Source organism: Tachyglossus aculeatus, chromosome 9 (assembly GCF_015852505.1).
Source record: "Tachyglossus aculeatus isolate mTacAcu1 chromosome 9, mTacAcu1.pri, whole genome shotgun sequence".
Taxonomy (NCBI): domain Eukaryota; kingdom Metazoa; phylum Chordata; class Mammalia; order Monotremata; family Tachyglossidae; genus Tachyglossus; species Tachyglossus aculeatus.
Window position 1 is genome coordinate 52,910,269 of NC_052074.1, and position 16,685 is coordinate 52,926,953.

At 41.9% G+C, this 16,685-nt stretch overlaps 1 protein-coding gene and 1 non-coding gene across 3 annotated transcripts in view; both read right to left on the reverse strand.

The window, feature by feature from the left end:
* Nucleotides 1–16,685, reverse strand: part of STK39 (serine/threonine kinase 39) — a 218,150-nt gene that overhangs the window by 159,628 nt on the left and 41,837 nt on the right. For both annotated transcript variants that reach the window (XM_038751810.1, XM_038751809.1), the window contains exon 2: nucleotides 940–1,052. In XM_038751810.1, coding sequence (XP_038607738.1) covers nucleotides 940–1,052 — 113 coding nt within the window. The remainder of the gene's footprint in view (nucleotides 1–939; nucleotides 1,053–16,685) is intronic.
* LOC119932617 lies at nucleotides 9,678–9,815 on the reverse strand. The gene has a single exon (XR_005452363.1). It is a non-coding gene; the product is annotated as a small nucleolar RNA SNORA7 (small nucleolar RNA).

A 16,685-nucleotide genomic window follows, 5' to 3' on the forward strand; every position in this document is an offset into this window, starting at 1 on the left:
GTACACTCTCTCAGGGCATATATATGTTTACCAACTCTATTATACAGTACATTCCCCAGTGCTTAATACAGTGCTCAGCACACAATAAGCACCCAATCAATACCATTAATTGGGCTCACTGCTTTCCCAAGATTCAGACCATAAATTTAAAAAATATTAAAAAACCAAAACCACCAAAGACTGTCAATGATGATGTCTATTTTTCTATTTTCTTACAAGAGAGCTCAACAAGCAGTTTGCTGCAGGAAACTGGGGATTTTTGAACATTCCTAAATCTGATGTGTTGATTTTAACTCTGTGGGGACTTGTAGTCTTCTTAGTGGTGGGCTCATGACAGAGAAGATTATTCTCACGACAGGGCAGATTATTTCAAATTAACACCAATATGCATTTACAAAATATACATGGGAGACATTTTGCACATAGCTAAAACAGTGTTTTCTGTACTGATCAAGATCCAGTAACTCACTGTGGCACTGATGAAGTCTGTTTTCTAAATGGAATCAATCTTTTAACATGAACCAGTTACTCCTAATTGACCTGCCTCTCTTACGCAAGAGAAACAGCATAGTCTGGTGGATAAAGACACGCCTGGGAGTCCGATGGACCTGGGATCTAATCCCAGCTCCCCACCTGTATGCTGTGTAACCTTCGGCAAATCACCTAACTTCTCTGCGCCTCGGTTACCTCATCAGTAAAGCGGGGATTAAACTGTGAGCCCCTTGTGGGATGTGGGCTGAGCCCAACAGGATTAGTTTGTATCTACTGCAGCGCTCGGTACAATATCTGGCACAGTGCCTAGCACATAGTAAGCTTTTAACAAATACCATTAAAAAAACAAGGTATGCTAGCAGTGTTTAGTACAGTGCAATGCCCATAATTAGTGTTTAATAAGTATTATTACTAATGTTTTCCTGTTTGCCCTTTATCTTTACTTACCAATAGCTCATCCATACTGGTCTGGCATTTTTCTAAGTTGATTCTTTTTATTGCTACTCGTTCTTGCCTGGGTTTGCATAGGGCAGCCTGGACCACTGCAGTAGCACCGCTGCCTGAAAGAGAATTTGCAGAGAAGGTACAGGTCATCAGATAGGCTTCTGACCAGTTACCCTTTGACCTTTGCTAGCACTTTTAAAAATAAGCATCTTAACCCTCCCAAACGGAATAGTTTTAGCCATGCAACTGCAAATACATCACATTGGTATCACCCTCTCACCTTTTTAACATAAAAAACTGACACTTGATTTGACACTGATTAAATACCAGAGGGACCCGAGCAGTGCAAAACAGATCAGGGAACATTACTTACCTATGACAGGCATCTGACCCTAGGTCCCTCAGAACCACAGAAAAAGTGGGAGCTGGGGACTAAAGGATTAGGGAGAGTGGGGGGAAGAGGAGAAGAGGGGGAGGCTTCAAGGATTTAAATCCCAGGTACTCCTGTGCTTCAGCCTCAGTTTTCAAGGACACAAGCCTAGGCTCTCTTTGGCCATCAAAGTCTCAAAGTGAGGCCTGAGTCCCTGCCCTTTCTACTCTCCTGACCATCAGGGAGAGGAGAAAAAAAAAAAAACACCTCTGTAAAGCAAAGAGAGCAGTGAAGCGAAGCCTTTAAGTCTTAGAATATTAATAAACAATTTGAACATTTTGAAGGCCTGGTCAGGTAATTTACCCAAGAAAGGCTGCTTTAACTGTTCAAACGATTCTGAAATTCCTTATGGATTCTTGGATTATAATGTTTAATTAGAATTTTTGAGTTTTGTATTTTTTTCTAGAGGTACGCATGGTCTCCTCTTTTCCCCTGCATTTAGAGGGTGAGCTTCTTACGGGAAGGGAGAGTCTACAATTTTCCTTCTATTTTCCCAGCTATTAACATAAGATATGAAAATAATGAAGAAAAGAAGGCTCCGGAGAGCCACACCCAAAGAACAAGTGATAGTCACAATCCTAAAAGGGTTCAGTCTGGCCTTGGAAACTTAACAATTTTTCCTTTTCTTCATACAATACCAACACCTTATATTTTGGGCTACTTTGAAACTTTCAGACAATATTGCAGAAGTCTCACCAGACCACATCACTCCTCAAGCATATTTCCTCCCATCTTATTTTCCAGGGAGGAAAGAATTATCACTACTCCAGCACTGACATCCTGAGAGCACAACTTTCAAGTGTGTTAAATAAAAATGTTGATAATGTGTAATTATTAGTAGTACCCAGTACTTATGTGCAAGTGTGTGCACACAGTTTCAAATTACTTCTAATCATTATCTTAGACACACAGGCAAATGCATATCCTTCAAGGAGCCCATTCCATACACCTCAGGACCAACACTATTCCCTGAGAACAATCTGAGATACACAGAATTGAAAGTGAGTGCTAAAAATGCTAGGATGAGTTTCCTATCCATATAGTCCGCTTAAACATGCTTGCTTGGGTGATGCTTTCCACCTAAAATTCCAGACTGATTAGGTTAAAATAAATACAGGGTATAATCACATAGAAATGGAAACTCCCTAAACTCAAGATTGAGAAATTTAAGGAAAAAGAGACGTAGAAGAAACCCTCTACTAGGAGATCTCAAGTTAGGGATCTTTATGATAATATTTATTTTCTTTGACTAATATCTTATGACTTCCAACTGGCCTGTCCTGAAATGAACCCAAATTGTTAATTTCAAATAAGCTTTAATGACAAGGCTTCGTGAATATGGAATCAGGTAGCAGTTGACTGAAGAACAATCAGGAGCATTTCCACATCTGAAGACAGAAGCTCAGGCAATACCTTATGACCAGAGGTTACCAACAATGTTTTAATGTGTTACTGAGTTTGATTTTCCAGGTTAAGTCTATGCACCAGAGTTTCCTTATCCAACAATTCCCATTAAATCAAGTAAATTACAGAATTTGTAGAAACTAATAATGGTAGCAACAAATAAAAAAGAGCTCATGGCAGTTATATCCTAGTCATTCAATAGGAAGTAAAAGGACCTTAAAATACTGTATTTTATAATATTCTAACACAATCCCCAAAATTATATTGGAAAATCACTTGAGGGACTCATTTTATGCAAACTTTAAAGAAGACTTTCCAGTACAAAAAAGTAATTTTGGGAGAAAGGAAGCTGGTGTGAGGGGAGGTGCAACAACAAAAACCAGGGAAATCTGTTTTAATATGTTGAGTTTTTTAATACTTCGTGGTTGGGAGTGTCTTACACTCTGGCACATATAGCTAACATGGGTATTCAATCAAGTTATCTAAGGAGGTTTTTACTACTGCTTACAATTGCCTCTCTCAGAGAATGACCATTAGGGTGAGTTCACGGGGCAACTGTGACAACTCAAAGTTCCGCCTGCCATTTCCAGTTACCCACAGCAATTTAACTTTGGATTTAAACGCCACAAAATAATCTGCTCCAAACTGCAAAATGCCCCTCTAAAACCTCAAAGGAGATTGAGGGGGACATAAGATTTCTTTAGGAACTAGTGCTAATACCTCCAAGCACTCCAAACCAGTCAACAGTTTAAAAAGTGAGGAAGATACAGAAAACTTTCCCACTACAGTTGAAACCTAGAGAAGTAAAATCCACCTGTGGAAATTTCCCTGGTTGACTTCAACTGCAATTATGAAGTCTTGAACTAGAATCTCCTAGAAATGTCTGGCTCACCGCAGTCCTACAGTTACACAGAGAGAAACATATTCCAGGTTTCTACTCTGAGGTTTCCCAACCTGCTTCATACTTCAAGTGACTTCCTTGGCCATTCAAATGGAATTTAAAATACCCTGTACTTACATAATCACCTCCACCGCATAACTGCTTCACCCCGATTTTTGAGGAGAAAAGAAAAGACTTTCTCACACTACAAAGACTGTAAGCAGTGAGAGCCAGGTGCCGGGAGAGGCAGCAACACAGAAGGGTGCAAAACAGGTGCGGGGACTTAACTCATTAAGAAGGCCACGAGGCAGTGGAGGAAAAGCAGGTGGGGGAAGCTCATTCATTAGGACTGTTTGGAAAACAAAGAAAGAGGAATAAAAAAAAGTAAGACGGCAAAGCAGGTGTGCATAGGCAATCATTAGGACTTCCAGGGCACGGTTAGAACTGGGACAACCTAAACGGTGGGGAGGCTTAAAACATTGAGAGCCTATTGTATGCAGCACTTGGGAGAGTGCAATAAAAAAAGACACAAGTCTCAAGTGCCTTCTTAGTTTCTGAACTTTCTCCCCTCTCCTCTTTTTTTTTCTCCTGCTCTCCTTATTGACAAACCTAATCCTTACATGACCACTTAATAGCAATATCCAGTTTTAATGTTGCAAAAATTAAGCACTTAAATGTGATATTGCTCTTTCTTCGCAGACCACTCCTGTCTAAACCCTCTGAGCTAGGTTTCCAAAGATGACTTTCCATAGCAGGTTTTGAAAGGGTTCTGTCATTTACCGTTGGCAAAAGATTTTGCTGGTCATTAATTGGCCTGCTGAACCTATCTCCAATTTCTCCACATTTCTCATGAAATTAAGAGGTCAAACATTAACAGGTCCTTCATGAGGCTGTGACCAATGCCAAGTAAAACAGGGCTACTTCCTCACTCTTCCATGACCTTCTACTGTTGGTGTGATCCTAGTACCCTGCTCTTCTATTTAAATAAGAGTTCCTTAATGCTAGCTCACATTCACCTTGATTTCTGTTATGTACCCTGAATCTTCTCTCCTGCCTTGGGGCCTATAGTCATTGCCAGTGTTATTATGTTGCCAACTTGTACTTCCCAAGCGCTTAGTACAGTGCTCTGCACACAGTAAGTGCTCAATAAATATGATTGAATGAATGAATGAATTGCCAATCATACTCCTGTGATGTGTGGTGGGTGGGGGATGTCTTTATTCCCAATTTACATCCAACTTTTCTCCTCCTTTTACGAGTGCTTGTGGACAATTCTTCCTTTGCTTTGTGCAAAGCACTGTTCTAAGTGCTGGGGAAGTTACAAGGTGATCAGGTTGTCCCATGGGGGGGGCTCAGTCTTAATCCCCATTTTACAGATGAGGTAACTGAGGCACAGAGAGTTAAGTGACTCGCCCAAAGTCACACAGCTGACAATTGGCGGAGCCGGGATTTGAACCCCTGACCTCTGACTCCAAAGCCCAGGCTCCTTCCACTAAGCTACGCTGACAGCTCATTGACTCAAAGTAACCCCCTAGCTAAGCCCATCCCCTCCACTTTAAGCTCTGAGTCAGTTTACGGGACAAAGCTTTACTGCTTGAAACCGTAAAGCATTTGATTCAAGCAGGGAAGTTTTATCCCTCATACTTTTGTTGAACTTTGGGATTGACTCAGATCTGAAGCAGGATAGGTGGTGGATAAGAAGGGAGAGGGTACAAGGGAGGTGGGGCGGGGAAGATAGCCTCTAGCAAACTAGACAAATTACACCACTGACCTGAGTAGCCATTTTACCTAAGAAAACTAGACTTGTCCGAACGTTTGGAGGTCACAGAGCTTGCCAATGAACAGTGGACCACAAGGCAGTACTTGTGTGTAATTTATCAAGAACTATCTGATAATACCACAGAAAAACAAAGAGAGGCCCGGGGCTCTGATTTTGAGAGTGAGATAGAGAACAGTGTGTGGGATCAAATTCAAATGAATATAATTAAACACACCCAAAACTTCAAGCTACATCTAAAGGAACAATAGCAAAATACCTACTCTACATCTGCTAGATTCCCACAGACAACTACGTCTGTCACTGGGTTGAAGAGTCCAGATCCAGTAAGGGGAATAATGAGAAACAATCGAAGTTGTCATTGGCTGATAACTTCGATCCAGAAGCCAAGGGTGCTCAATGTGTAATGCCTACACTAGCTGAAGGGCTGTAAAAAGATAAATGCTTATCTGATGTAGACTTACCTGACTGAATGTGATCATTAATCTTATTTACAGCAGGAAATATCCATACAAGGCACACCACCTGGATTATTTAAGGAGAGGTGGTTCTATGGGGGCAGGAAGGGAGGAATGTCGGAGTATGTCATCACATAACTTTCAAGTAGCTTTGTTTCCATCTTTAGCATTCATATTACCATCCCAGCCTGTATATTCAAAGCGCTGTGTGGCCGTGGTCAATAACTTGGACCCTGTCTAGCTGTTGACCTTGAGCACGTCACTTAAATCTCTCTGTGACTCAATCTCCCCTTCTGGATAATGGGGAATACATTATCTACCCTTAATTAAACACACTATAGTATTGATTCAGCATGTAATCTGTGCAGAGATCACATTTAGCACGTGGAAGATTACAAGGGAGTTAGTGGACACAACTCCTGCCCGCAAGGATTTTACAACCTAGTGGAGGAGCAAGTGATCTCTCCTATTTAGACTGCAAGCCCTGTGTGGGACAGGGCTGTATCTGACCTGGTTACCTTGAACTGTCCCCAGAGTTTAGAACAGTGCTTGACATAGTAAGCACTTAAATACCACAGTTATTATTTATCTTTCCCATTGGGCTTTGCAGAGGGTGAATATCATTAGTAAAACCTTTTGCTGAAAGAAGGGGAAAATACTTATTATTAAAGTTACAGAAAAAACAGGATTTTTATGACTGACTAGTTCGGAGAAACGCAGTACCAATAGCATATTCATACTAAACTATGAAGCCTGACCAAGTTTGTTTTTTATACAGATAAGACTTAAAAGGTAATACTGGCTTCCAACTGAACAAGAATTAAATCGAATAGATAATGGTATTTTTATTTCTCAATCTTCCTTATTTGAGAACTCCAGAAATACATTATTCAGAGCTGTGCAATTCCATAATATCAAAAGTGGAATTCTTTTGATGACACTCTCTTCTTAAAAAGTCTTCTGAACAGTATAATGAAAAGTTAAGATTTTTTTAAACATTTAAAAAAGTTGTAGCGCTATCATCAAATGAGAATAGCTTTTTGTTCATATCCTTCAATAGCCATAATGAGCTCAATTCTATACCCCAAAAGAGGACGACCTCTCATGTTCCTTTAGAGATGCCGACATGGACCAAAGTGAAGGGGATGAGGGAGAAGAATGTGCCCCCTGCCTTGCAGACAGCCAATGGGAGATGGCACCCAGAGGTGGGCTATGGTGGGCAAAGGGCTAAAGGAGGTTGCCCGGAGCCAGGGTCCAAGTGATTTCTACCCTTAATCCATCCCGAGTGCTTTAGTATAGTGCACTGTACTCAGTACCTAGCTTAACTAATTACCACCCTTCAATATCTCCTTGGGGTGCTTCAGAGGGGAGTGCTTTAGAGGAGCACAGCACACAGCATCCCAAGCAGTTGCTGCCCCCGGGAGTGATCCCTATTTGAAGGCTGTAACCTCTTCAAGCGGAATGCAAAGCTGAGAGCTAAGAGAGGTTGCCTTCTTCTTGGTCGCTCCTGGGGTGCATTTCTGGTGCCCTCAGAGTTCTGGACAGCAGAATTAGCTAGGCAGCTGTAGGTTCAGGGCTTAGGTCATATGTGGTTCCAGTAAATAGAATTTGCTCTCAAAAGACTGAAATTACTGACTCACACTTGAATCCCAGCCCCACTTGCTTTCAACAGCTAGCATTACACCCAATCTTTGTTTTCAGGTTAACTATTTGGGGGATAAGGGCTGCAAGTTAAGAATTGGCAGACAGTTAAAGATTTGGCCCCTTCTCTGCCCACCCCTTTGCTCCTGCTATCTTCATCGTACAGGTGGCTACCTCTCTCCCCTCCACAATGCCCTTTACGTCCCCTTTTTCTACTTTTTTGGTCTCCGGGAGGCTACTGGGTCGCTCAGGTCCTTTGGGGTCTCCTGGTTCCTGTTTATGTTCCTTCCCTCCTCTTCCCTGGCCGGTTTCCCTCCTACTCTCTTCTCCCACCTCTCCTCCTTTCCCCAATGCACTAACCTTTTCTTTCTCCTGTCAATGTTCCCCTACATTTCTCTGTTCTTACATAACTTTTTGCCCTTCCCCATTCTTCCTATTTTCTATTCTTTCTCTTCCTTACACAGGCCTCCTCCATTTTGCTTTTCACTCTCTATTCTATCTGTCATTTTCCCCTTACCACCTGCTTTTGCTTCCCCTTTCCTCCTTAACCCTGTTCCCCTTCCCCCTCTTCTTTTTCCCTATCCTACCTTCCCAACAAGTCCAATCCACTATTCCACTTCTTTCCTCCCTCGAAGCTATCAGAGCCAGCACTGAGCAGTTGCCGCTAGAACTCTGTGCCTCCTCTTTGTCCCCGGAGAAGCCCAGAACCTTTACAGTAAATCCAGGCCAGACTGCATGAATCCAGGTAACCTAGAACCTATAATCTTCTTTCTACATTAAGTACACTGAATTTAATCGCATAATTGCCCCACTTTTGCATAATTTCTTCAGATAAGAAACAGGGAAGGGAAGGGCTATTACCCAAGGAATTAAGTTCAGCAATAAGGAGAGTGGGAGGAAAAAGAAGAAAAAAAAGGAGGAAAGGAGGAGAGAAAGAAAAGAAAGGTAAAAGGGCACCCAATTCTATGGCAATGTCTCATAGACTATTGCATACAACAGGCACTCAATGAATTATGGGAACAGCCCACAAGAATGCTCGCTCGCTCACTCGCTCTCTCCCTCTCTCTCTCTCTCTCTCTCTCTGGCATACAGAAAGGAAACCTATACACCTGGATCTGTGACCCTTCCTCTGCATGTAGTGCCATCACTGCTCACAAAAAATAATCTTAGCTCTTCCTCAAAAACTGGGAAAGGGAAGGGAATTATGTGGTGGGGGCTATTACACAAGAAAATAAAGTCTGCACTTTGCAGGCCGAAACAAATACCTAGAAGGAAGTATAGCTCCTGCCTGTGCCATTTAGTTGATTATCATGGTAATTCTAATTACTTACTATGTGCCAAGCACAGTACTAAGTGCTGGGATAGATACAAGATAATCAGGTTGGACACAGTTCCTGTCCCACATGGGGCTCACAGTCTTAAAATTATATTCTGCTTAGACACTGAAATTAGTCAAATTGATGTCACAGTGAAAGACTGAGTCTACACTGTCTCTCAGGCTGTAAACACAGTGACCATATCTGCTCATCTTGCTTGGTACAGCACTAGGACAGCACCGCTCATGGGGCTGATGCTAAAAAATCGCTTTTCATCACTTAGTACATAGCTCAGCACAAAGCTGGCATTTAACAAATGCTATTTCTGTTGATGCAGCTGATACTGCTAAGTGATAACACCCAAAGCCCACACAGAAAACACTCCAGGAAAATTTTTACATTTTGTTTGGTGGGGTGGGGGGAGGCACAACCAAGAAATGCAGCCAAGACACCACATCCAAAAAACCTTGCAATCTATCCTTTACCTCCTCGTCCCAGGACACAGAGACGAACAGACACACACACCCACGTACACAGAGATAATCATCATTTTTAGAACTCTGCAGCCATCAAGGATGATTTGGGGCTTAGCTGGATGACAACCAGAATGGCTAGTCTTATGCTGTCGAGTCGCCTCAGACCCGTAGCGAGTCCAAGGACACAATCTCTCCCAGAACACCCCACCTCCACCTGCAATCGTTTTAGTACCGTATTCATACAGTTTCCTTGGTAAAAATACGGAATGGGTTATCATTGCCTCCTTCCGTGTAGTAAGCTTGAGTCTCTAACCTTGACTCTCTCCCATACCACTGCTGTCCAGCACAGGTAAATTTTGACTTGTAGCAGATTGCTTTCCACTCGCTAGCCACTGCCCAAGCTAGGAATGGAATGGATATGCCTCTGCTTGACTCTCCCTCCCACAGTCAAGAGTGGTAGAATACTGGAAACTCTCCAGGTGCAACCCTGAGAGGGGAGAATGGCTAGAATTATATCAATTAATGGATTCGTTCAACAAAAACCCCAGAATCAAAAATGGGGGTGGCGAAATAGCAAAAGGGACACAGAAAAATCTAGCAGCAGTAAAGGAGAAATGTGCCTTGGCTTCTAAGGGCTTTTAAAATTTAAAAAAAAACATGTTAAACGTTAAAATGTAGGTAATTTTGATGAAATACAATTGCTTCAACACTCTGAAACAACAGCAACAAAACAGAATGTAAGGATAAAAATGAGGAAGATAAAAAGTAAAGGAAATGCAACCGGAAAAAAAAATAATGAAGGCGAGATAAGCTACCTTGTGTCTTTACCAAGATAAAAGTGAGGAAACCTTCAACTGAACTGACTAAATTGAACAATGTTCTGACAGTTTTTGTTGGAAAAACTACCTGAACTGCATATCTAACAAAGCTCTTCAAAAATCTTTGAAATATATTTGAAGAACAGCAACAGTTTGCAAAATCTTGCAAATGGAAAATCCTCCCCACCACTGCCCTTTTTAATGCTATTTGTTAAGTACTTACTATGTGCCAGGCACTGTACTAAGCACAGGGGTAAGAGAATCGGGTTGGACACAGTCTCTGTCCCACATAAGGCTCTCAGTCTTAATCCCCATTTTATAGATGAGGTAACTGAGGTACCTTTGTATACTTCATATCCCCTTTTTGGTCATCCACCCTTCCAGAAAACCACCATTCTCCCTATCTTCAAATCCCTACTAAAATCACATCTCCTCCAAGAGATCTTCCCTGACTAAGCTCTCATTTCCCCTACTCACCCTCCTTTCTGAATTGCCTAAGCAGTTGGAAGTGTATCCCCTTAAGCACGTTGATACTCACTCCACCAGCAGTTCCACAGCACTTCTCACTTTATACTCGGCCACTTCCACATCTACAATTTATTTTGATAACTGATTCCCCCACTACATTATAGGCTCCATATGGGCAGACATCATGTCTTCTATTATATTCGCCCAGGCAAGTCCAGTACAGTGCTCTGCATGCAGTAAGTGCCCAATAAATACTATTGACTGATTATCTATTATCTGTAATTTAAATGAATATCCCACTATACTGTAAACTCCTCAGGGGCAGAGATAATGTCTACTAATTATATGGTACTCTCCCAAGCACTGAGTACAGTTCTCTGCACTGAGTACAGCAATGAGTAGACACTAGATTATAAATTTCTTGAGAGCAGGCATCATGTCTATGAACTATATTGTACTTAGTACAGTGCTCGGCACACAGTAAGTGCTCAATAAACACCTTAATAATAATTGTAGTATTTGTTAAATGTTATATTCCTAGGATTGATTGTATTAATAATTTGGGTAGATAAAAGATAAACAGATTGCCCTATCCCACATGGGGCTCACAGTCTAAGAGGAGGTGGGTACAGCGTGGTTCAGTGGAAAGAGCATGGGCTTTGGAGTCAGAGGTCATGGGTTCGAATCCCAACTCTGCCACATGTCTGCTGTGTGACCTTGGGCAAGTCACTTAACTTCTCTGAGCCTCAGTTACCTCATCTGTAAAATGGAGATTAAGACTGTGAGCCCCACGTGGGACAACTTGATCACCTTGTATCCTGCCCCAGCACTTAGAACAGTGCTCTGCATATAGTAAGCACTTAACAAATACCATTATTATTATTATTATTATTATTATTATTATTTAAATCTCCACCTTCCAGATAAAGAAATTGATGTACAGAGAAGTTAAGTGAACACTATCACTTGGCAGGCAAGTGGAAGAACAGGGAGTAGAACCCAATACTTAGACTCACAAGTCCATGCTCCTTCCACTAGGCAACTCTGCTTCCCACTGATTGATTTGGGAAATACTATTGATGGATTGCCTGTGCCAGATCAAAAGTCTTTCAGGGCTCTTTACCTAGTAAGGAAGTCCATTAGGCTCATCTTTAAACAAAGAACTATACTGGAAGGTAGGAGTAAGAGGGGAGAACTCTTCCTTTTAAAAAGGATGCATCCTAGACTGCAATAAACCAGTAAAATTGATTTTAATCTTCACTGGGTGACCACTTAGGGGAGGTTGATCACATGAAAAGCTTTTACATGCTCATTAAAAAACATCCAAGTCACATTTCAGAACTGTTTTCCTGTTTCTCCTGCATTTAATCATTTGTGACAATGTTCAGAACCAAGATTAGGAAGCAAAACAGTAGAAAAGGAGAGGTACCTGCCCGGAAATCACATTTTCTTGTGAGGTTTTCAGAATCCTCATTGACACAACTAGAAAAATGATTCATTTGCATGTACTCCCCAGTCTCCAGCTGTCCTCCGGATTCTTCCCTACCGATTATATTTTAGGCATTCCTTCCCCTCACCCAACATGGCTAAAAATAGTGATAACAGGAAGAGCTTAAGGTCAGATGACAGTGTTAAATTCCTTGGTGCCAATGACTTCCGAGGGGTTAAATACCTCATCTGAACTGCAGTTCATATAATGAGTTTATACTCTGGGCTGTAAAAGGAGGCAAGCATCTTCACATATATGACAACTTCTTCCTTGGGTTACAGAGAACTGATATTCCTCATTCAATGTGTATACAGTACTGGCTAAATTTAGCAGGATTTGAGGATCTGGAGAAAGAGGGCCTGAAATGAATGAGATACCTATTTCTCTCCATTTGACATATTCTCTGGCCTGACTGAGGTGGCCAGGCCCTCCTGGGGACCAACAGGTCAACTGAGAGCTTTCTAACAGCTCACTTGAGGTTTTTCTCTTTCCAGTTCAAGGGATATTTCCATAAACTTTGATCTGTTCCCTCATAAATCATATATCAGTGTTTGAAGCAGGGAAGTGCCTGACAGATTCAGAAACAGCCATGGAAACATAAAATGTCATGTCATGCTGGCCATGGCCATACAAAGAAAATGAGGCAATGGGTTGGAAATTTTTTTTTAAGTCATGGAATCCTCCTATATCCTACAAGGCACTATTAGCACTGACTCTAGCCACTTAGAGAAGGGGATCTGCCTCTAGCACTTTGTTCAATTCACTGTGGTAGGTCTAAAAATCAGTCCTTCCCTATCCCAAACACAAGACATGTGGCCTACGGAAACAGCACAGGACTGGGAGCTAGCAGACCCAGGTCCTAGTCCCAGCTCCACTACTGGCTTGCTGTGTGACTTTGGGCCAATCACTTAACTTCTCTGTTCCTTGGTTTCCTTATTTGAAAAATGGGGATAAGATACCCATTCTCTCTTCATCTTCTACTATGAGCCCCACAGAGGACAAGGACTGTGTCCAATCAGATTTTCCTTATCAACCTCAGGGCTTAAGACAGTGCTTGGTGTGTGTCATTATTATTTTAACATGGACTGCTCCTCTGTATCTGCCTCCTGAATGAGCCAGGAGTCAGTCATTCATTCATTCAATCGTATTTATTAAGTGCTTACTGTGTGCAGAGCACTGTACTAAGTGCTTGGGAAGTACAAGTCGGCAACATATAGAGATGGTCCCTACCCAACAACAGGCTCACAGTCTAGAAGAGGGAGACAAACAACAAAACAAAACATGTAGACAGGTGTCAAAATCATCGGAACACATAGAGTTAAAGCTATATGCACATTAACAAAATAAATAGAATAGTAAATACATACAAATAAAATAAACAGAGTAATAAATCTGTACAAATATATACAAGTGCTGTGGGGAGGGGAAGGAGGTAGGGTGGGGGGGATGGGGAGGAGGAGAGGAAAAAGGGGGCTCAGTCTGGGAAGGCCTCCTGGAGGAGGTGAGCTCTCAGTAGGGCTTCGAAGAGAGGAAGAGAGCTAGCTTGGTGGATGTGTGGAGGGAGGGCATTCCAGGCCAGGGGAAGGACGTGGGCCCCAGGGGTCGACGGCAGGACAGGCGAGAACGAGGTACGGTGAGGAGGTTAGCGGCAGAGGAGCGGAGTGTGCGGGCTGGGCAGTAGAAGGAGAGAAGGGAGGTGAGGTAGGAGGGGGTGAGGTGATGGACAGCCTTGAAGCCGTGAGTGATCCCATTGACCGCTGGAGTCTGGGGCTGCTGCACACCCTGGGCCATCACCCCTTTAGCAGAACAGGAAAATATCTGAAATGCTCAGTTCCTTTTAAACAGACACACTGACAACAGGAAGGTCTTGGAAACAGAGTAAGTGGTAGACGGCCCCCAACTTCTTGTTTAAGCTCAGTGGTACAATTGCTACTAATTTAAGATTACCATTCAGCACTGAGGGTTCAGGACAAAAACAGATTTTTCTAACCCCCAAAAATCTTCAAAAACCCCTAAAAACCCTATATATAGCTACCCACCATAATCCAACTTCAACAGCAGTACAGCCCAAAGTGTTTAAATGAAACCCCTGGCTTCTTTTTTCTATTTTCACACATTGAGATGTTATTCTAACAATTCCCTATTTGGGCTTGTTTCCCTAATGAGCCAAATTCATTAGATCATATTTATTGAGCGCTTACTGTATGCAAAGCACTGTACTAAGCCCTTAATAAAATGCTGATAGAACTCTTTCCCATTCCTTTTGAAAAAAAAATCCATAAGAACTCCCGTTCTTTGTTCACTGATTTAGAATTATAAGTTACAGTGAGTAAGTTGAAAACTATGACACTGGAATCAGACCCCTAACTTTCATGCTTCCCCCTTCTTTTGGGAAAAGCAGGCAGGCAAGTGGATATGTGGGGTTAAATTCCCCCAGCTGTTGAACATTTTTACTCCAAATCCTAGAACGCTATGAAACTTGACATTCCACATATGTGGAAACCCAGACAAAAGTATCTGAGTGCTGGAGCAAAACAGGCTCAATACTTTAACCAAAGATAATCCCAATGCTGAAAACACTTGTTATTCTAGGCTGTACGCTTACTGTAGGCAAGGAACATGCCTACCAACTCTGCACAATGCTTAGTACAATCCTCTGCAATGGGCCAAGTGCTCAACAAATACTACTAATTTGTACTTTTTAACGAAATCACCTATAACAGCCTAAAAGTTTCTCAGATTGTCCCAAATGAACTGGAATGTATGGTCAGCTGGAGGTGACATCACGTGAGTGATGATTATGCTCATACCCAACAACCTCTTCTACAATAACCTGCTTGCCATAAATGTGACCCATGACAGGACCCCTAAAATGACAAGAAAAGAAGCAGAAAAATAAAAGTTCATTCTTTGTTTTATGCTGCTGCTAAAATGATAAAAATATTTATTACCTGGGAAAAAATTTTAATCTTATTATCCGCACCAGACACAGTTTTAATGGTCCTTGAAAATGAGCCCTATAGAGAGTTAACATCTGAAGGCAAGTCTTACAATGTTTACATTATATCCAACTACGCTCCCAGATGAGTTTGAATTTTTACCTCTAGCAATTGGTCATAAAATAAACTATGGAAACTATGGAAACTACAGAAAAGTCTTCCAAGAATTTCCATTTAAATATTTGGGACATGCTGTCCATGCTAAAGGGACAGAACATAACTGTCAGTGAAAATCCTCTGCCTGACATATAGGTGTGGGTGAAATACAACTAACAGAAAGAAGTCTGTGTCTGAACAGTAAAACGGTATTTCTTCTTGCAGGAGAAGCCCTTTCACAAGACCCTCCATGCAGTCTAACGGAGGCACAGCATATTTATAAATGGCCACACCTCTGCAAGGAGGCATTCTGTCAAATATCTGGAAAAAGCTGTCACATTTTGTTAACCTCTGTGCCACACTGTTGGCAGCTAGGAAAGAAGTACAGGAAGGAAAGTGCACTCAGATGGTAAGATTTGGAGAGTTTTCCTCCTTTTCCTAGAAGAAATACCCCCTGGCTCTGGAGCTGGTCTGCCCAAGAATTTGTCTCTCTTTAACCTAATCCCAGCGGGATCAATCTCACGGAGCCCTCCTCTGCTCCATTTCCTCCTTCCTCCCCCACCCCACTTCCCAACTAACCAATTAGCAACCCAATCAGCAAGCAGGGAGGTGCTGGCTAATGACCTCAGGTCATTGTCCACCCTAGCACTGAGTAAAGGGGACACTCAATTCAACTGCACCCTCCCCATTAAGGGCTGAGAACAGTATTTCATCTTCCAACAAATAGTTTAAAATACCTAGGCAAAATCACTGAAATGAGACCCAGATTGTCTGATTTTGTGAGGGCTTCTCAAATAAAATATAGCTGTGGTGGTTGTATATTTGCCCACTACATTTTAGGGGTTGTGCCTTTCTAAAATTAGGATAATGATAAAAGACTTTTAGAAACCTCTAAAGTATTAACAGCACTTGAATTTTCCCTCTCCCCATCTTCCCCTGTTCATCCCCCATCTTTTCTCTCCCTTTTCCCTTTGCTCCCTTTGGAAGCAGCGTGGCTCAGTGGAAAGGGCACGGGTTTTGGAGTCAGAATTCATGGGTTCAAATCCTGGCTCTGCCACTTGTCAGCTGTGTGACTTTGGGCAAGTCACTTAACTTCTCTGGGCCTTGGTTCCCTCATCTGTAAAATGGGGATTAAGACTGTGAGCCCCCTGTGGGACAACCTGATCAGCTTGTAACCTACCCAGTGCTTAGAATAGTGCTTTGCACATAGTAAGTGCTTAATAAATGCCATTATTATTATTATTATTATTATTTTCCACCTCTGCTTGTCTTTCTCTTCATCAATAGAATTTATTGAGCACTTACTGTGTGCAGAGTACTGAACACAGACTACTGTACTTAGCACTTAGCATACATCAGCAGTATGTAATGAGAATCTGTGAAAACTTCTAGCTCTGCCTGCCCTATCTCTATATAATAATAATAATAATAATAATAATGGCATTTATTAAGCGCTTACTATGTGCAAAGCACTGTTCTAAGCACTGGGGAGGTTAC